This window comes from Antrostomus carolinensis, unplaced genomic scaffold (genome assembly GCF_000700745.2).
Source record: "Antrostomus carolinensis isolate BGI_N321 unplaced genomic scaffold, ASM70074v2 scaffold3912, whole genome shotgun sequence".
Taxonomy (NCBI): Eukaryota; Metazoa; Chordata; class Aves; order Caprimulgiformes; family Caprimulgidae; genus Antrostomus; species Antrostomus carolinensis.
The window spans coordinates 72426-95395 of NW_010297404.1; the positions used below are offsets into that span (position 1 = coordinate 72426).

At 36.6% G+C, this 22970-nt stretch overlaps 1 protein-coding gene across 1 annotated transcript in view; it reads right to left on the bottom strand.

The window, feature by feature from the left end:
* LOC104520405 (regulating synaptic membrane exocytosis protein 1) overlaps window positions 1-22970 on the bottom strand; it is a gene marked incomplete at both ends in the record, with an annotated part of 139185 nt that overhangs the window by 70061 nt on the left and 46154 nt on the right. Inside the window, 3 exons of the mRNA XM_029083518.1 lie at window positions 1443-1542; window positions 3670-3780; window positions 4527-4594. Of these exons, the coding sequence (XP_028939351.1) occupies window positions 1443-1542; window positions 3670-3780; window positions 4527-4594 (279 nt within the window). The remainder of the gene's footprint in view (window positions 1-1442; window positions 1543-3669; window positions 3781-4526; window positions 4595-22970) is intronic.

Here is a 22970-nt window from a genome sequence, read left to right on the forward strand (position 1 = left end):
TACTTTTTACAGTTTGCCATTTCTGAATTTTAAATATTATCTACATAGCATTGTACTTTGGTATTATTATCAAAAGGTGAAAATCTTGAAGTACAGTTTGTAAAGAAAGATTGTATATACAGTTAAACTGCAAGAACTATAGGGTATATTGACACTCCCATACCCCATCATATGCAGCAGTCAAAACTTCACAACCACTATTTGATGCCACAAATAACTTTCTTAATTGACAATAATTTCTTGTTAATCAGATTCAGTCAGGAACAACCCTCTGCTGCTGGCTTTGCTCCTTTCTGAGAAGATCTAAGCCAAATCATCAATCTTGTGCTTGTTAATAAGCCAAGGAAAACTATGCTAAGTGAAGTTCTATATACCAAAACATATGGCTTCAATTTCTCTTGACATTCAGTGATTGTCAGTCCTTTTCTCCAAAGAGTCCATATTTTAAGAAAAGACTCCACAGGCTTTCAAAGCATTTTGGCATTCTTTAAAACGTAAGGGCTTGCTAATGACAGATTTCACAAATGCTTGCTGACATAAGTTTCATTTTCTACCACGTTGTTTAGCTGAAATGGTTGGGGGTTTTTTTGACATTCCTAAAAAAAACAAAAAAAAAAACCCAAAAAACCCAAATGCCAAAACAAAGTATGACATTTTTAGAGACTCATCATCTTTATTTATGACTATTTACTTAATGCAATTAATCCCGAATTCATACAAGTTGTCATCAGACCTTCTAGATTCCTAAGAAAGCATTGCATAGACTTTGGTTTGCTAAGAAAACACTTGGAAAGTAGTTGCTTAGAGCCATGGTAAAAATATAAACCATTAACAAGTAATTTTGGAAAACAACTGCTGTGCATAGTTCTTGCTTCATTTAGAAGCTTGAAAAGTGCTAACAGCACAGCCATTTATTTGTAAGTGCAGTATATATATCTTATATAAATAAAATATTTTAAGATCAAGTTCTTGAGTGATTTTCCATTTTCACTTGTAACAATTCACATTGAAAGAAGCACAAATAAAGTCCACTGTGTACACAGTGCATCATCCTTCAGTTGACACTATAGGGTAAGTAAAGTAACTGTACTGAGTTTTGTTTGCCACAATTTTCCAGTTTTTAAAAATGTTTACATTGCCTCTATAGAGTGTAACACGCAGCTCCTGAGCTTAGCAAGCAAAACTTTACCAGTGGCACTCAGTCCTGACACCAGCACTGATAAGGAGCATCTTGTATTTTGCCCATTTCAGCCAGGCAATTGGAGCTCATAATAGATTAGAAATGTAAGCAACTGTGGCATTCCACAATGACTGTTTAGTATTGTCTCATATTTAAAAAATATTAGCATATCACATGACCAATGTTAATATAAATTAAGAGCTGCATTACAAAAAGCCGTAAGTAAAAGACAACATATTTTGAATGCAACTGATTGACTTACCTGCTCTGAGATGCCCCACCACATCAGCCAAGCTACCTTTCTTCACTTTGGTAATAAAGGCACCGAGTCGTCCTAATTCTGTCATTTTTCCTCCAACAACCTGGTTAATCATAAATTTGTGAGTTTCCAAGCCACAAACCAGACATCATATCGAACACAAATATATAGACAGATCAGTTTTCACATTACTTTTAAAATTAAACTTAAAATATGCATAAGTAAATTTATTGTCAATTTGGGCTTTACAGAGGTTTAAAGATAAAATTAAAGATACAAAAATGCCAGATCTACTTGAAAAGAAGTAAAGCTGAAACAGAATGAATAACATTAACATTCCTTTTAATGTGTTTGACTAATCAATCTTATGCAGTTTGTTAAGTATTAAATTTGTTCCAGAAAGAACATTTCTTTATTAAAACAAAACAAGATAATGTACTTTTTGCAAATAGGTATCGGTCATGTTCTTGAGTTGAAATTGCAAGTGCACATCAAACTAAACAAATGAAAATCTCAAAAGACAATTGGTACAAGTAAAAACTTAGTAAATACACTACTATGAAACATGGGCAAACAGTTCATAAGAACATCACTACTGCTAAAACCCAGAACCACTCATCCAAGCACAGGAGAAAACAGCAACTTCTGGATTTTTTTTAAACAGAACTGAAGAGAGCTCTTTTTGAAGACAACTGCATGACAGAGAGATCAGGAAAATCAGAAAAAAAGGTGCGCTCAAGAGATCAGATTTTGCATAAAAAATAAAACAAGAAAACGTAGTCTTGTCAACTGGCTACTATTCTCTATCTTACTCTCTCAAGTCAGGTTTTTTTGTCAGGAATATCCTGGGATGAGTTTTATAACAAAACCAAACAGTAGAATGTTGCTTCATTAAGTATGATTCTCCCATGTTGCAACCACAATAACTGGTAGAACTTTTAATACAGATATATGTCCAAGAAGATTCAGAAGTCTACCTGCCAACAAGGTTGTCACAAGACAATGTGTTAAATTTATCAGTAGGGGCCTTAGTTCACAACACACTAAAATGAAACTTGAAACATCAAATAGAAGCTTTCCAATCTATATTTCCTACTAGGATCGACCTTTTTTCTCACATATTAAAAAGATTGCTTGCTGTCAGCAAAAATCAGCCTTGTGCTACAGATTACTAGACATTTAGTAGAGTTAAGCTGTTCTCATCTGTATTTCCATGCCACGCTATCTCAGTTCAAGTTGGATAAATGGCATTTAACCAGGACATGACATTACCAAGTTCACAAGGTTCTTTCCTGATTTAATTCCCACCATGATGAGGAGAATCGACAACCCACATCTCCATCACATGCAAGGGACTGAACTATCAGACAACCATATGCATGGAGTGGTTCAGTGTCAGTGTCCTTTGAAGCAGACTCAGTCCTAAGTGGATGGGAAAGTTTCATATTTTGCATTGTTCCTGTTGTTCTCAGTAGAGAGAGGAAGACATCAAAATTAAATTCTCTCAGTCACCTTTGGAGTTCCATATAGTTAAAAACACACATGGAGAGAGAAATTCTTGAACTGATGCACTGTACTCCCCACCAGCTTCAAGAATAGTGCTTGCTCTCTTTTAAGTGTTCCAGGAATTTAGGGACACAAACCTAAAAGTTCACTACAAATGACTCATTTAAGGATTTAAATCAACTGGATAGTGCTGACAATGTCTTAATTTTGGGGCACTGGATTAACTGGGATTACATTTAATATAATTTCTACTATTTAAAAGGAGGTTTTTGTAGATTTTTGTGTAAATGTTTAGTTTCATTCTACAAAATTTCTGTTTCCGAATGGCTGTGTAGATTTTACACTGATCTTGTAAATATTTGCATCCAGATGACATTTATGTGTGTGGATTATGAGATGAATTACTTGACTGAACTGCAAACAGCAGAGCTAGAAAAGGCAGGACTTCATTAGTGCATTGCAATGTGCAGTGTATGTCTTGCAGACAGGAAGCTGAATAAACATACACTTTTTAATCAAAATGGTTCAGCTGCTTTGCCATGGATGAGTGAAAGACTGCAAAGAAAGATAATTTATCTGTATAACTTTCAAAACTTACTAAAAATGAGGAATATATTTTTTACAATACACAATTGGAGACTCCTCTGATTTGATGTGTTAGACTTCTAGGTCTAAGGTCAGTGGAAATTTCTTTCACTTACCACATAAACCATGTAATACTTACTTTTAGCCCCAGTAATGCACCTGATTCTTTTGGCATGGTTGTTCTCTTGTTAAGAATAACACGCCCAATTAAGCGATCTCCCTCTTTAGAAGGCTGCCACGTTACTGGATGCTGTTAAAAAAACAAGCAGTGGAATTAAAGAAGCGCAATCATTGTCCCATATTTAGATGCACATTTATAAAACAGTAGCATTTCTGGATCGTTATGTCATGGTAGACACAAACATCCTTCAGATGTGTTACATATTGCACTCAAGCTTTCTATTATTATATTTATTGGACTCTAGCTTCATTAAATATTTTTGCCCACTATTAAAAAAAAAAAAAAATCTCAGCACTAAGTCTGCAGGTGAAATTATAATACAATTTCAGTTCAATACAACTAAACATTTAAAACATACCTTAGGTAATAAAATTAAAAATTTACTTTTAGATTCCATAACCCTGAAAAGTGCATTCATAAATTCTGTTCTTTAGGATAATATACATGTTATACAGCTCTATCATATGAGTTCACTATATAATAAAAATCCAAATTATCCTTTCCCACTACAAGTCAATAGAAAAAGTCACTGATCTCCCAGAGCAGTATCACACTCACAGATGCTCTTGTGGTGTGTAGTGAAATCTAGTATCATGTCTATAAAAGAATTAAATTGAAGTTAAAATTCAGGCAATTTTACTAGTATACATTTTGATGAAAATTTCTTTCTGATTTCAATTTCCATGATCCACTAAATCAAATTTTCATCTAATTAGCATAGAACAATTTTTTACAACAGAATATCTACACTAAACTGAAATAATCAGCAAATATTTTAATTCACACTTATGAACCTCTTTTTCTGGATTTCTTACCGAACTAATAGGGGATGTCTCCCTGCTGTGCCACGTGGCAGGATCTAGCCAGTAATAATCCAAGTCACCTGGAAGAATAGGAATAGAAAGAAATGTGTAATCTCTCAAAAAGAGAAAGATGTCTGAATGCTTACTTCTGCATGCATGAATTTTAATGTGCAATAATTTGATGAAGCAAATGCAAAGCCTGTATTATGCTTCAAATTAATTTATATAAATTTGAAAACAATATAACCTAATAATATAAAAGCAAAAACACTTCGTAATGCCTTTATTTGGACCTCTGCTTTTTCATGAATTGCACCTCAGAATTGGTTGTGCACTCTGGTTCTTTTTGACTTTGCTCAGTCATCTTCCAATAACAGACCCCAATGCATCCCATTCACAGCCCTCCTCCTCCCCCCATCTCCATAACAAACACACAGGACTACAGCTAACGATGACATGGAGTAAGATGACATACTCCACAAAATAGACACTTAGCTATAGTTAAGGACAGAACAGTCAACCACACTCAAGGATCTCCCAAGTAGTTGATGAATACTGTGACAACGGGTACTGTACAGTCAGAGAGGCACAGGGGCTGGTAAAGGGTAATAGAGCACCAGCCAAAACAGCCACACAAATAGAGTAAACAGTTCCAACAGCAGATAAAGGCTGCAATCTTTCATTTTGCTTGGGACAAACTTATATACAATGTACATTAAGAAAAAATCCATGAATTTCAATATGGAAGCCACAAGCCCATCAGGCCAAGGAAGGAAACCATGGGTACGGTTTGGGAGAAAAGGCAGCAGGGTGTAACACCACAGAGATTACATATGAATTTATGGAAAGCCAAGGAAACTTCAGTTTAACTTCACATATTACACCTGTAGAAGGCTGAGGTAGTAGCAAAAAACTGCCAACTTCACCAGCAGTTCTCTGTGACAAAGGACTGACGTAACTGTGCACTCCAAGAAGGAAAAGGATGGGGAAAGAATTGCAATAGGAAGAATAAAAGGCATTGCAATTCAGAATGCAATTTTCTTTACAAAGAGGAAGGGTGCAGGTGATATTGGGAAGGACATAGGAGAATGATACAGGGTAGAATAGATCCAACAGAAGGATAAATGTGAGACTGATACAGCAGGAACAAGTCTGAAGTAATTTCTCTGCTAGTGCTAGTTTTAAACAGAATATATCTGTGAGCTCTGAACCTTCATGTTATTTCACTCCTTTGGGCATTGCCACAGCATGTTAACAAAAATGCAATAGTGTCATTAGAAATGAGAACGACAACTCTTTCTAATGCTCTCTTGCAACGACAGTAGTATATAAAAGCTTGATCTGAAATAACCAAGAAGTATTTTTTACTTTTATCTGAGAAAAAGTAGATGATTCTGCCATTTAACTTACAATGCCTATAAACACACAAACAAATGAAAACTGCATCAAACCAAAATCTAAACTATGACTTCAGAGCTTAGTTTTAGATCCTGAAGGAAACACAGTCACCTCTCACTGAGGTGACTGTTATCCACACCTGCACTCCAGGCATTTTTCACCCTCACTTAGGCAGTGAACCTTGGTCATCTGAAATATGTTAGTGGAACAGTTCAATAATACTGCTTTTTGAATCTACAAGTGATTTTTTTTTTTTTAAGTCTTTAAATTATTATATCCCAGAGTTAGTTTTCATTATGGAACAACTCTTCACACACTTTTCTAACAACATTACTACAAATTCTTTACCAATCATTCAAAAGCTACTGGGTAAAAAACCTACTTTATCATTAAAAGCAGATACTTATTGCCAGTACCCTCTGCACTCTTGAGATGCTCCATGTCTTCAGAAGGTGTATTTTATTTATTATGTACACTTCAGGCAATATATCTTCACTATCTTATTTTAGAAAACATATCTCTATAATACTACTGTTAGATGACTACTCTTACTAGCACACAGGCATCCAATAGAAGCCCAAAACAAAGCATGCATCTTGCAAGAAAAAAAAAAAAATCTATCTATTTACATGAAGAGTTTATTATTAAAAACTCTTTTTCCACAAATATTTAGATACTGATTATGAAATACACGTTGTACCACTTTTTATAATCCATACAATCTTTAATGGCTTACCACCTACATGACCATATGCACAAGCCTATTTTTAAACAGGTTATTATTATCATATGCATAATCACACAAAGCAGTTTGAGGTTGCATTAGCTACTGCAGTTCTACCATTTTGGAGAGCTTAACTTCATATTAAAGATCTTTCAGTTCTATTTTTAGCATCATTCCTTGCACCTTTATAGACTTCAAAACTGCAACAAGAACAACAAATTCACGAACCAGACCATCACCCCTAGTGTTGGCAGTAAGCTGGGATTTGTGGCACAGAGCTCTCCAGTTCTCAGTAACAGACTCAACAGTAACAGCAAAAAGCAACTCTCTCCTGTGTGAGCTGACCTGCCACAGGCAAAACCCAACACGCTTTGCCTCCATGTTTCACAGCTATTAGCTCAGCAGTAGAGAAAGGTTCAGGCAGGAAGAAATGTCAGTTCCAGCATACAGAGGTGTGTGTCCAAGCACTCACATTTCTGCTCTTGCCTCCATTGCTCACTGCTCTCCTTTCTTCCTGTCCCAGCTTCAGCTTCTAGGTCCAAGTTACCTTCCTCCTGGTTATTGCATACCTGTGACCACTTGATTCATGCATCTAGCATGCTGCCCCACCAAGCTCCTGCAGTAGCAAGATCCTCTCACATGTCTTCTGCCTTGGCTCTTACATGCTAATCTTCCCTCCTAACCAAATACTTACCCTTTGCTGCCTTTCTTCCCTGTCCATTTTGTTGACATCATCCATCTTCTGCCTCCTTCTCCTCCTGGCTTTGGTGTCCCCTCTTTAGGTTGTGTATCTTAAACGCTCCTTCCCCTCACTACTAAGCTACATCCTTACAATCCCCTCCTCCCCACACATAAGACACTGCCTTTCTGTACCTTTCACCCTTCCTGTCTCTTCTACACTTTGGTAAATTCAAAGCCACTAGCTACGTCCACCGCAGACGGCCACAGCCATGGTTCTTTTGCCTTCTGCTCCCAGAAACCGAGGGCAGGAACTACACTGCAAACGCAGCTGTACTGAGCTGGAGCATAGGTGATACACTGGGAATGCATAAAGGTAGCTTTCAAATAAAAATTCTTGACTGAAAGTGATAGGTCTACAATTTGGTGAATATTTTAAAAGCTGCAAAAACACATGAATTAAGGAGGAAAAAAAGTCTACATTCTTTAAAAAATGACACTCATAGAATAGAACATACAAATTAAAACATAAAGGAACAAAATCCCTAATGAACATAAAAAATATTTTATGCCAGCAACACTGACACTAGGCTCTTGATATCTGCAGTTAAGCACTTTGTTACAGCTATACTTAAAAAAATAATTTCTCCCTAATCATCCGATGTCTTTACTCAATTCTTATTTATGCCATTCTTGCTCTGCCATACCCCAGAACTATTTGTTTAATTACAGAAAATAGTTTCACTGAAATAGTGTAACAGAGATAGAGATATAGGTAAATAAAGTAAATAACATGCAAAAACTTACAGTCTAAGAGTATAGTTTCAGCATTTCAGATTTTCTCAAAAAAAAAACCCAAAAAAACCCATCAAAACTTAAAACCAAAAAGCCCTGTACACAGAGTGCTCTCTCCAATGGTAAAAGTAATTAAAAATAAATAGAAAAATAAGACAAATTTAAGACATTATTGAGAGGAAAAAAACCCAACTTTTCTAAGGAAGAAATGATTGATTTACAGGCTTAAACTTCTTTTAAACACTTTTAAAACAATGCTTTAAATTTAAAAACATGAAAAACTTAAAAATAAGCCCTTATGAAAATACTGTACATATACTGTACCATTACTTTTGTACATTACTGATATATTTCTAAAACATGAAAAATGTATTTCAACTTAGAGCATATAATTAAAAATGCATTTTCAATTATAATGCATGGCTTAAGACCAAGAGAGTGAAACAAATATATATTTATAAAACCTTTTATCCCAAGGGAATAATTCAAAAGTTGTATCCTGATAGCAATATTTTTCCTATTAACATGCTGCTGGTCGATTATTTTACTCTTGGTCACAGATGGATACAATCATAAATCTACTTTAGAAGACACAAATGTGTTGTGTTTTTTTTCTGTGAGAAGCCTTTTGCAGTCTTCAAATTTCAAGAAAGGGAGTAAAACTAATAAATTGTCAACGTTTTCCTATCTGCAACATGCGTGCCTTCAAAATAAAGGAAAAGCAAAAATCACACCACCAAAAAAACATTTTCTCTAAAATACTTCAGCAGCACTACCCATACCAGAAGCTACTGCTGGGATACTGCGATTTCGAGTGAAATCCTGCAAAGCTGAGAAGTGCTGGAAATGACAGCCCAGTCTCTCTTGCAAAGCAAAACAAGCACAAAACACAAGAAAGCCCGTTATTCTGTATAACCAGTCGTGCTGCTTTCCAGAGTCTTGAATACCGGAGATATATTACCCTAAGATGTTTCCCCAAATCCACCCAGACCATATTCGGAGACTACTGATACTCAGCAAAGAATGCGCTTCTGGTGTTTCACTCAAGTCCAGATGCAGGAGATCTGCAGCAGTTACTTAAGACAAGAAGCAGACAGTCTAATGATAAGAGTCAGTCAGCCCATGTTAAGCACTTAATTGAGCCTAACATGTAGCTGCTAATTAATAAAATAGTTCTATCATGTAACCATGAAACTTAGACAATTATTTTCAGAGACTGCATCTAAAATAAGGTACAAACTGGCTTCCTATACAGTCGGACTAGATCCCTCTAATTAACACATGCAACAGACATTTATGTATTTAGCTTTATTAATTTTTAGGGTCAAATATAGCCTGCATTAAAAAGACAATAAAGCTTATCAAAGACCTGGAACATCTTCTGTTACGTCTTCCACAGTTCCCATGGAACTGGATCAGTATCTCATGGAAATGATCCATTGTTTCCCAAGGTAAAAATCAATAGAAGCCACATATCAATCTATAGAAAGTTACAATAAATGTAAAGAAACTCCATGTACCAACTTGATAGCATTCCTCCTTCATAGCCTGAGTTTTCATCAGTTAGAAGACCATGCTATTGGTAAATGTCTTCAGCCCATTGTTACTGCCATCAAAAACAAACTGGCTGCTGCTACAGATAAATCATATTGTGAAGCAAGAAAGTACTTCAATGCCCAAGCAAAAAAAAAACCAACCAACCAAACAACCCCCTCCCCCCCAAAAAAAAACCCAAAAAAACACATGGTTATCATTTTATCATGTCAGACAAACAATGTATGTTTAAATCATTATATTTAAGCTGCTAACTAACCACATGAAGAGAAAACACGAGTACCCTGGCTTGACAGACAACCCTCGCACCTAAGTGGCTGATATGCCAAGGTCTGGGAAACAGGCAAAGCTAATTGTTGACCCCTAGACAGACCCTGTAAAGACTATACTTGTTATAAAGTTTATAGTGCAACAGCAATCAGCAACTTTTTAGCAGCTATCCACAAAAGTAATAATATGTGTAATCAGAAAATGTCCTTGGTGAGGACTGAAACAGATGGTGAGACTGGACAAATCTCAGTTGAGGAACACATGTCTAAAACCGCTAGGACAGAGATAGTCCCTTGGATTCCTCCCCAAGGACTGGCCACACTGGGCAGAATCCAACCTGGAGAATGATGTGCCACGAATGATGTTCCACACAACGGAAATTGCAAGTTATCCTGACTTGCAGAGTTTGAAGTAAGCACTATAAAGCTGGACCCCTGTGCAGCGACTTTTTGGTGGCCTCATCTGCAGGTGGACGCACTACGCAGGACTTCCCAATTGCCAGGGAGAGTTTCTCGAACCCTTCGCTGCTCTGAGGCATCCTAGCAAATGCAGGTCTGGATGATGGTAAATAGGGCAATTGGTGATGTATCTTTCTTAATCACTATTGCTAACTTTATATAGTAATGATTAGATCCATTGCCTAACTTTGTGTTGTTGCTTAGCAATATACTTAACTTATTCTGACTGCTCACTGTATTATTTCCTTTCTGTATTATTTTAAGATAATCAGTAAAATAAGCCTACTCTTTTGGTTGGTGCTGGTGTCCTTTCTGTCAACCCCCAATTAATTAGCAAAATATTGGAAAAAACAGTGGCAAACAGAGAATTCAAAAGCTATCTATTGCCTATTTATACAGAAAGCTTCACAAAAATGCTCATTATCTCCTTGCTCTTAAATCAACTCACTTTAGATGCCTACAGTCAAGAACTTAGATCCTTGCAGAATGAGGTCTGTGTTTTACCGTTCATGCAGTTCAAGGACAGGCTGGCTCATATGGTATGCGGGAAGAATGCACCACATGACTGTGAAGTTTAGGTTTTCTTTCATAACAGAAAATATGTAATTGCATTAGATTTTAGTTGCCTGCCAGCACGTCCTAAACACTGAATGCTACCATACTGTAAGACTCCAAAGTTGAAATAAAGACTAGTCCTCCATACAAGTGGCAATTTACATATATATAATATTCATATTTGGAGTACAGAAGACCTAGCACACATGCCTGTGACCCCTGTAGCTCCCAAAGCTGGAGCCAGCCTCTCAGATCATTCCCTCAATTCAATATTTATTTAGGCACTTTAACGTAATGAAGACATATAAAATTGCTTTTCTATATCTTAATTAAATTTCTGAGTAACAGAAAATAACTGAAAAAGGGTCTATGGAGCTTTACCAAGCACTAGGCTTTCATATCTAGGTAACTGACAACCTGGGCTGATCCAGCATGCACTGAAAAGAAACATTTATTCCTTACTTTTGTGTTTAGAAGATAAGGACATTTTATACTCTTTCTCACATAAAAAGAACACTTCAGCATTTCATTTTTAAACGAAGTCCTTAACTTAAAAATCTCTTTTAAAGTGGTAGTTACATTGTGAGCATAGCACAGGTTGAAATGCTAATTCGTATTTGCAAACTAGAAATTTAGAAATAATTAGGTAAGGAAGTAGTGAACTCATGAAATACTATACTGATTGTTAAGGACACTAATATTAAACTAAATCCAGTTAAAAGGAAAATCCATTTGACTTTCCCTTATTGCTATTGCAAAGCTGCTTCTTTACAAAAGCTTGCAAATTCACAATTATTTTTCATTTTGCAAAGGAATGACTTGTCAGTGGCTGATGACTAAAAATTCTTTCAATATATTATTTTTATCTGGGTGCAAGGTGAATTTTCTGTCGACTGTTTAAAATATGAGTTTCTTATGCTTTTCCGAGTATTCATTTAGCACAGACTTTTTTTTTAATTTTATGGTTTGTGATTTTATTTTTTTTTAAATGAGGAGTGTAGTTTCACCTTCACTCTTTTATATGGAAGCATTCCACTTAGGTTCTTTGATGGCTCAAGAAAGTTTCTTAAAAGGCATACTTGCAAAAGACCTTCCAAAACAAAACCAACTAGGCTCATTTCTATGTTCACAAGGTGGACTTCCTACTCGAATTATCTGTGTTGTTAGAAGGCTTTATAAACTACTGAAAGCAAAGATTGCTAATCTTGCCAACAGAAACTGGAAGCCAAAACCCACAAGCTATCTAGTCAAGTAACAAACTGAGGATTTGTGAATGTTTCTAAAACTTTTAACATGGACACAAGGAATGTAACAAGGAAGTTGTTCTAAGTTTCCTGAATCTCTAGGGAGTCTGCTCATGAGATTCCCTGAGCCAACATTATTTAGTTTCTTCACTCAGACACTGAAAGTGTTGAAGAGTTCATCAACCCTTCCAGCTAGATGCTTATTTTTATCTCACAGACTGTCTAAAATGTTATTCTGAGGATGTATAAGTCTTATTGTAAGCATGAGTCCAAGAATATACATGATTCACAAATCTCACAAAGGAGTGGACCTCAGAAGCATGTGCTGTAAGGTCTTCAGAAAGTATATTTTGAGTGCTAAAGAACCTAGAGAGACTGAGAGATGTAAAATACTCAGCAAGATGCACCAACATCCATTAATTTGAAGAGTTCCTCTAAAAGCTTTATTGAAAATATTTTGTTGAGGATACCACACAAAATGGTTAGCACTACAAAGAACTTCAAATCAGCAGGCAAACATTTTAATTCATTTTTTTAAACTGTAGTATCTAAACACTTACAAAAAATTTTGTCTCAGGGCTAGCTCCAAATGTTGATTTTGCTGACTTTGATTACTTTCTTGAGTGGAAGTTAATTCTGTAGATGGATGGCTGGAAATCACCTTTTTGAAATTTAGAGCTTCTTTGAATAAATTAATTATTTTTATTTAATTCCAATTCAATATTGACACTACCTTGTTTTAACAGTTTTATTTGAGTTCCTGTTTCATATAATTAACACTATTTTAGCTTTCATATGATCTCTTATTTTTGTATAGCATATGATGAAGTTTGCAAAATGTATAGCAAGTTACCTCAAAAAGTCACATGGGCTTGTAATTTTGGAGACATGGATACACAGCTATCCTGTACACTAAACTATTAACTCTAAAGAACTTCTCTGCTGTTCTGAAGGAATTCCCAGCACTTCAAGTATGCCATGCTGTTCTCCAGTCTGACAATTTTTCTTTCCTGTGGGCTTGTTTGGGGTTTTTTTGATTGGTTTGATTGCCTTTTACAGAGAGGTGGGAGAAGATATTTTTTAAAAGCCCATAGACAAAAGAGCTTTCAGCTGTGGTGTATGTTGTTCTTTTTTCCTTTTCTTTTATTTTTTGGGGGGGGAGTAGGGGAGATATTTTGTTTGTGGGGTTTTTTTCCTGTGGACATTTAAACCAATTGAGTAGGTGTTAATTGCAAAAGAAGGTAATATTTTCATTTTGGTCCCTTTTGATAATTTATCCCAACAATTCCAAAAAAGACTGAGTTGAATATTTTTTATCTTAGTATTTGTTAAAGAACTAAAGAACAATTTATGAACAATTTATAATTTGAAATCAAAGCTCAAAATAAATTCCTCTCAAAATCCAGGATGCTTCTACACTGCCAGTAGCCAGGAATTTTAACAAGGATAAACATACCAGGAAAAAATGTACGGCTGTCAAACAGCAGCCCACGCCTTAGAAGTCCCACGGATACAATGTCCAGTGCAGCATCAGTGCCCTGGCAGCACCTGCTGCAGGTAAAGTGACCAAAATGGGCTATGCTCAGAAAGGCTTATTTGAACATTCATTTTATCCTGCTGTGGGGAGAGAAGAAAGGCATTTCTGCTCAGATATATATACAAGGTAATACAGAGTGTTTATAAACATGCTGATAGAAACAAAAGCAACTGGAAGCAAGGTTTCTCCTTATCCACAGGAATAGGAATCGAGAAAGACAATGAGCCTTTCTGTTGATTGTCCAACATACACAGAGTCAGTCACACAGGTCTGCACAAGTCACCTGAGAAATAACAAGATTCTATTTCATAACCAAAGTTATTATTTCATTTTCATGAAAAATGAGGGAGATAGTTAATCTCAAATATTACAATGGAAAGGAAAGACTGAGGAGGAAAAAAAAAAAAACCAAACAACCCAACTCTTGGTTGTTCTGAACTTCAGAACTGTAGAAGGAAACACAGCAGATGAAATTCTATGGATTTTGAATTAAAGAGAAAAGCAGCAGTACCATGATGGAGACCTACACCAAATTAGGAAGATGAGTCTCATGAGTTTTGGGTTTTTTTGTAAGCATTCGTTAGAATCCTCCATTATACTGCATCTGAAGATAATGAGAGGTTTTAAAGGCTTTCATTTCTGCAGTTCAGAGGGGCATATGGCAGGAAGAATCCTTGGAGCACCTAGTGAGATATCACTGACACTAGGAAAGCAACCAGCAAAAGACCTTTGCAGATTTGCTTCCCACCAGTAGAGAGGAAATAGTTAATAATGTGAAAGTGAATAAACTTTGTGATCTTTAAAAAGGGAAGAAATCTGAGCAGAATAAAAACCTAAAGCCTTTATGCAAAAAACCCCCAAACAAACAACCCACCAAAACAACAATGAAAAAATCCCCAAAACATCCCAAACTTAGAGAAAATAACAAAGCAGTTATTTTAATGTGACAGCAAGATGAGTCCAACAATCATGGAAGCATTTGAAAAAATAATACCAACATCAGATGCAGAACCAGCTCAATACAGAAGGAGAAATGCAGTCAAAGACTGACCAGCTAAGTCATAAATATTTCATTTCCTAGAAGAAAGTGAACAATCAATGGAAAGTTGTCTATGAGCGAGTATTTTACAGTGATAGAGTATCAGGAAGCATACAAGACAAAAAACCACACATTTTGTGTGTTTTTTAACAGCACAGTATGCAAAACCAATTGAGATCACTCTGCAAATATTTTGTCCCTACTACTTATTATGTAGTACCAAGTACCTGCTATTCAAGAATACTATGGGAAGAGCCTGCTACCGCTTGGCTCTATCAGCAAATGACACCAAGGCAGCTAAGGTGGGGTTTTTTTGTTGTTTCTTTAAATAAGTTCTCTTAAAAATAAACTCAAGTAAAACTCATAGCAACAAGTTAACGTCTGTAGCATAAAAATTAAATGTTGCACCAAAGCAGGAAGAGGTCAGACTGTCTAAACTGTATTATTATATGCTGGGCTAATTCACTTCATCCTGGAGTACTGATAGACCTGTCTCATTGCCAGGAATAATTATTTCTTGAGAATTAGTGGAGCGTGGATGAAGCTCCACAAAATTGAGAAAGGACAAACACAGCACATATTTAAAGGAGAGGGAAAGAGATAAGGGGCTAGAAATTATAAATCAGTCAGTTTAGTACCAATTCCTGAAAAAAATGCTAAAACAAAACAAATCACCTTTAAGATAGTAAAAAGAGAAGAGATGAGAGCTAAAAATCAAAGTGTTAATAATAAATTAATCCTAAATATATTTCCTACCACTGCAGTATGATAGGTAACAAACAGCAGATGTCAAATTTCTTCAGTTGAGCAAGAATTTTGTTTATTAGCAAGCCATGTTAGAGTCACACCAGAAAAGTCACTAAATAAAAGTAGTATAAGGTTAAAATCTATTTAAGGAAGCATATTCTAAACACCTAAAATTGGTAAAGAAAAACCCCAGGGTATTCATTATGCAGGTTCTGTCACTTTTTTCTGGGATGTGGTAACAGTCATTATCATTCTAGATAATAAAACACAAACATATTAGGTTTGTAGGTGACTTGACCCTAAGGGGAAAGGAATGGGCAGTTATAGGAGCCTAGGACTGGACTTCAAAGCTATCCTGACAAACTGGAAAAATGAATTGGAAAAACAGGACCCAGTTCAGAACGGACAAGGAAATGGCTCCACACTCAGATCAGGATAAACAGGTGTGGAAACAAGGAAAGGAAGACAACCAGTTAAGGACTATCTGTGTAGATGATGATGTAGATTTAATCTACCACAGTAGTAACAGGAGAGGGTAGCATAAGCCTGGCTGCTGTCTGAAAACCATTACACTTGCACTTGGGGAGTTAGCAGGGTTGGCCAGAGCTCAGGCTCAGATGCCTTGCCTAGTATTTGCCACCAAATACCTCCATAGGTCAAACTGGTGGAGAACTTAAGGGGGTTTTGTTGTTGGTTTTTGATTTTGCTTTTCAGCATCATGGCTTGTCTTCTGGGCTCCTTTGCACCTAACCAACAACCTGACATGACAGTGACCTTGATGACAGCCAGTCTCTCAGGTTCTCTCCTTGCAGCACATAGTTCAATTTTCAGAGTGGAATCTTCAGCCTAACTGAAGTGTAGTTATGGGAGAAAGTTGAGTTAAATTTAATGGTCAGAGAGATACAGACGATCTGATTTAATAGTCCTTTATAACTTTACAGTCTATTCCACAAAAAAGCCAAACGCTCTCAAGAGAGCCCCAAACTGGCCTGGGAATGTGGGGCTAGTGTGATATTTTAAAATATCTTTTAGTTCTCCAAATTCCATGCTATTCCCAAGGCTGGAGACATGCTGCTGTATGCCATTGCCCACAGCACAGCCTTGAATCTCTGCAAAGCAGGGTGTCAGAGCTTTGTACTTGTCAATCTCAGCCCTACTTCACTTTCTTCATCTACTTAAGCCAAGATGTGCAAGAGGTCTCTGGAAGGCAGTTTACAGCTGTCTATCACATTGAGTCCCCTGAAGAAGAAACCGGGGTGTTACCTTTTTTATGTAGCTATAAAAAACTTATTAAGTGTGAGAGAGTGCAAGGCTTTGATCCCAAATGTTTTCTCCAGTCCTACCCTTTAAACTCCATGCAGAGCTAAGGCTGACTGTTGCCCCTTCCCAACCTTAGCAGCATCTTGTTTTCCTGATGTTCCTGCTGCTGTTTCAGTTCCATCTCTGTTCTGATTGCTGCTCAATCCCATTTTCTCCAATGCATCTCTCCAAATTCTGCCCTCAGTACACTCTTATTCTCCTCTACACTCCGCTAAAACAAATTCATTTCCCACATAGATCTCTTAATATTTGTTAACTAACACAGCTGTAATATTTGAGAGGAAAAAATGTCCTTCATGACTTATTCTATCATACAATCTTTAGGATCCTTGTAGTGAAAAAACTACTTTTCAAAAAAGACTTTTACAGACAGTGATATCAACTACTTACATATAAGACTTTAAAGATCTTCGTTATTCTCAACACACAGTATAATCCCCAAGGAACTTGCAATCATCAATCCTTCCTCTCACCTTCCCTTGTGATCCTTTAGTGATTTAGCTGAGGACCTTATTCCAAGTACAGAGGTTTCCACCCCTGCCAAGGAGAGGGCTGATGTCCTTCTCTGATTCAAAGAGTGCAATGCATCAGTATGATGATGCAGAGATAACATCAAAAATAACTACAAATGTACATTTACTATAATCCATATATTATTATTATTATAACCATAACTGTATATTATGCTAAACAAAAATGTTCATGTTCCATGTACACAGGTTTGATGATTTTTTCCCAAAATGATATGCAAAACCAAAAGTAGCAGAATTATATTCCACTCTGAACTTGTTAAAGCTACTAAGAATAGCACAATTCAGGGAGCCAGGATGCATCAATTGTCTTCTGCCAAAGAGAAATAATACACAGGAATGATAATTTGCTTCCTGAAGTAAATTTCTAAATTCTTTATCCATGACACCTCCAAAATGCAAAATAATAATAATGCAGTAAGAATATTATTATTACTTTTCAGAAAAACATTTACATTCTGATGTTTGCTTTCAAAATACAGATTTTTATTTAAAAACTCATGACATATAGCATCACTAGTGTCAAATTATATTTGACATATGAGCTTTCAAAGTATAAACATAACTGAAACACAAACTTACAAGCAAAATGGTTCCTTATTCCCTGCTTAAGCTGAATATTTGCAACAATTAATACTTGACATTCAGAGGACAAAACATTTCCACTCAAACTATACTGTTAAAGAAATCTGTTTATAAAAATACATATTTGAAAAAAAATAAAATATAAAAATATATCTAAAGCCTCAGCACTGTATAGCCACTTGTTTACCTGTCCCTGAATGAAACGAATGGAGCAGAAACTGAAGAAACCCAGCAAACATAGCAGCATCAGCAAGAGAATGGTTAAAAAAGCACAACTGGCATCTAGTAGGTTGCTGAATTCCAGCCTGCAACTGTAGCAGAACCGTAATGCAAGCAAAAATCCACTTCAGTGTGAAGGAGATGATATAAAAGAAGTCCCTAAAGTCCTTGCGTCCTGATTCTAAGCCAAATTATTCTGCAGTGTCAAACATTCAACACCGGTGACACCAAACAGCTACAAGAGCTCTTGTCATCAAAACAAATCTCTGCAGTGTAGTGCAAGCGTCGATTACTGCATTAGTTCATACACGCTCGCTGCAATGACAAGGAGTTTCAGTCTCCAGAAGGGCTTAATGATTTTAGGAATCCAGAATTAACAATTCTCAGGCAACAAAATGGGAAAAAAGGCTCCTTCCTCTCTAGATAGAACAGGAGAGAAGTTTCTTAGTGCTTTAAAGCCAACAGTAGACACAAGCTCAGGTACCTGAGTAATCAACACCACTACTGCAGTTATTATTTATATTCAGCAGTGGTGCACTGAACAAGTTTTAATGAACTGCATAAATGAAGCAATCGTGTAAAGCAAATATGGCTGCTTTAAATTGTGTAAAACATCCCAAGCTGTACATTTACTTTTAGCACACTGAAAACACAATGGTCTGTGAAAAAATTTACCATTTTTTACAGATTAATGTAATGATTTAATATTTTTCTTACATAATAAATGTATGCATAGAAATGTAATTTTATATAATAAAAACATATTCTAAATTAAAAACTAGAAAAAACATTTTGTATTCTAAATTACATATTTAAGATAAAAACAGCATCTGTATACCAACATATCGGGGAAAATCAGATGATTAAAGAATTACAGCTAATAAAATTTGCTAAAGAATTTAATCTAACTTAATCATATCCAAACCATACGACAATAAAGCTATTTCTTTGGCAGAGTCTTCCTCTGTAAAAATATATGCTTCTCTGCAGCATATCCAGACAATTCAGGGCATTAGAAATACAAAAAAACTGCCTGTTTAGAAACTAAAATGTGAGAAAACAAAGGACAATGAACTAACCCAATTAAATTTCCATTCAAAGAGAAGCTTATAAGGGATAAAATATAAAGAATTAAGCTAATGAGAGCTTACAGTTATTTCAGCTTTAATAATATATAGACCTATTAGTAAGAATGAAAATGCACTTTTAATCAATATGTTTCCCTGTAAACCCGGATCACGGCATGCTGCCTTTCACACACTATCTCACCTGTCAGCCAACAGCAAAAGCCAGGGCTGACATCCCTGCCCACTGCTGATTTCCAGTGTCCCCAGCAGCACAGTATTAGCAGAAAGACAACAAAACTGGCAGATATGCACAACCTCTCCCTTTTCTTCTTCCATCCCCACATCAGGGAGTCCCCAACACCAGAGTTCTACCCACTGCTCTCCCCAGCCATGACATCTGCCCAAGCCCTGCCTAAGTAGCCCTGGCTACAACAACTTCAGCTTTAGATGGCAGAAGTATCTGTAAGTATTCGATGAAAAGTCTGGGAAGAAAGGAGAAACAGAAGAGTGTTCTGAGGTCAGAAAGGGTATTTTGCAGAAATGACAGTGCCAGTAACTCCAGTGCGCACTGCACACTCCGAGGGGTGGTTTTCATTCCTCCCAGCCCAAATCAGAGCCTTTCTGGCTGCCCCAAAGGCACATCTGACAGTCTGAGGATCAAACACTGATAGTTGGTTTATTTACTTCTATATCCATGAATAGCAAGGCTACCGGAAACTAACTGGAAATCTGGTTACTATTCCATTGTCCTAGTGAAAATACATAATTAAGTTACAGCACATTTTAAACCTTTGCTTTGGATAACATTGCCTATGTAGTCTCAGGAGGTTTTTACCCTTGCAAATTATTTTACTGCCACTGTCCTCTGAGGCACACTACACTGTGAATCTGAATACCTAGATTTTGACCATCATATTTTAGCTCCTTCATAATTTTCCTGATAATAATTGTTCTGTATCTTAATCCATGTATGATATGTCTGAACTTATAAAACTTCCTAAAATGATTAGAAAAGAATGAGATTGAACAACCTCACACAGATATCCAGCCCTAGCAGTTGACAAGAGGTCAAATTCCAAGCATTAAATGTACTATTAAGTTTTGTGCCTGGGTGAAAATGCAGCTTTCCCCTAAACCAAAAGTTTTACAATACTTTTTTTGAAAGAAGAAAGTCAGAGAAAGGTCCCAGGCTTAATTCATTACCACAGAAAGAGCAATTCAAGGAAAAAAAACCTATGCTTTAGGCTGGAATTTAATTTAGGAAATGAGAGAAACAACAGAAAAGATCCATGTTACAGTGTCCAGACCTCAAAGCCAGTCATAGGAGTCTTAGATACAATATTAGGTATTGTATGTGAGATTTTGTCTGTAGCCCTGTCTGATGAAAGGTCTTAGCTATTGTGGGAGATTCACAGTGACTGGACAAGGCCAACATCACACCTCTCTTCAAGGAGAGTAAGAAAAAGGACCTAGGAAACTACAAACTGGGAAGGCTAACTTGAGTCCCTGGGAAGGTTATGGAGCAAATCTGTTTGGAAGGCAGTCCTGAGCACATGATGGCCAAGAAGGTGACTGAAAACTATCAGCATAGTTTTAACAAAGGCAAATCACGCCTGACCAATATGATTTATAGATCTGCAGACAAGGGAAGAGCAGTAGATGTTGTTTAACATAACTGTAGCAAGGCTTTCAACCAAGTCTCCCATAATATCCTTGTAGCTAAATTGGAGAGATATGGCTTGACTTGTGAACTATGAGTTGGGTGGAAAACTGACATAACTATTTGGCTCAAGTGATTGTTAAGGGACTGAAGTTCAAGTGGTGGTGAAATTTTAGATATGTAAAAAAGTATCAGAACAAAGATTTATAGGGAGGAATCACGGCTTTCCTTTGCTCAGCTAGCAGCACTCCAGACCACAAAATGCTCTCCCGGGATCACAGAAAACTTGGATGTAGCTTTTGGCTATGCATCCAGAATTAAACTCAGTAGAGAAAACATACTTGCTTCTGACAGGCTTAAGTTCAGAGTTTGGTTGTCACTGGGCTAATTAAAACATTTCTGTTCTCTGTGCACTCATACAACATTAGTGCATCTTCTCTTCAGTAAAGCACTTCCCAGTGAAGAGGACTGAGTATTTTTCAGATTCTTTATCAAAGTGACTACAACTTTGCAAAGACAATTGCTGACCATTTACAAGAGAAAGACTTCTATATATAAATATACAAATCAATTTTTCCACTCATACAAAGTGGTTTTCTTTTCAACAGATTTACACAGCTCCACCTGTCATTTCTCATAACTACTGAGAAAAATCAGAGGTTAAGAACTGGGATGACTGTAGTGAAAAAGACACATAGCTCCTAAAAGGAATGTCTGCCCTCAAACACCCATCAAACTTGTTATTGCTCATCAGTGTTGCTTTCCATTCAGGCATGAGCATATTCTGTTTATATGCTTGGCCAGCTGGCAAAAAACAAAAGCACCAAAGCAGAAATGATGTAGTTACATCAACAGAGGGACATGCTGGAGTTAGTAAGTTTCGCCTTTTATTTAGCTTGGGCTAAATCAATGTCATGCTGTCATTACTCCACAGCTTTTAGTTCAAACCTTGATCCGAGCCAATCATTTCAAAGTGGAAGTGAAGTAACTTGGCATCTGTCTGAAAAACACAATGTAAACGCACAGATTGAGAGCAGGCTATGCTGTGCCTCCCACCGGCATTGCAGACAAGTGCCTTTACCACATTGTTCCTAAAGGTCCTTTAGGAGAGTTTTACAGAACATCACCTGCTATTTTGCAGCAGACTGGAAGACTGCTGGAAGACAGAAGAGTGTTGCTGTGTGACCAAATGATAGGAGCCCCTTCAAGCACACAGGTATGCAAGATCCAGTAAAGAAACACCCACTATCTATTGCTCCAGTGTTCATTGTTTCCAAGTTCCATTGCCAATTGTTTAGTACAGTGCTGCCACCAATATTCTGTTTCCCCACCCTCCATCCCTGATTGACTTCATTGTTCTTGACTTAACTGAGGAAGATGATAATGACAGTGAAACTGGAAAGAGACAAGAATGCTCACACTAGAAAACTTATGATGGACCTTCAAACACATAGATGCAGTGGCTGAGATCTTTGCTATCCAACCTTCATGATCCAGTAATTTTGCAATGCGTTTATCTTAGTTACTTCATCTATTAAAAAAGCCAGCATCTCCTCAGGTTGATAATTTTGATAATTGGCCGTGATTGAGGAGGATCTACTGATACCAAGACAGAGAACATCAGTGCTGCACTGTCAGATTTACAAAATACTTCTAGACTTCCTTTGACATCACGGGATGATGAATTCACCTTTGTATTAAAAGATTTTGTGCAGTATTTTTCGTTGTGGCAAGGGCAGTACTGAACAAACAATATCTATAAAAGATCTGCCGGATAGCCTGTTTTAGAGCCAAGGGTGGTCTTAACCAAATCCCAATTAAAACAATTTACTCAGCCATTCAATTGCTAACCAAAGCCAGATGCTTTCAGTGAAATGCTGATTGATATGCAGACATTGACTTTTCAACTTAGTGACCAAAAGTATCAAAATATTTTTTTGTTCCCAACTTTAACTATTATTTCTAGTTGTTGCGTTACTTTCTCCTCAGAGACAGATTTCTCCCAGCTCTCATGTCCTAGAGCATGGTCGATGTGGAAGATCTATACTCAAAGTTTCCCCCCTGCCTGATGCAAGA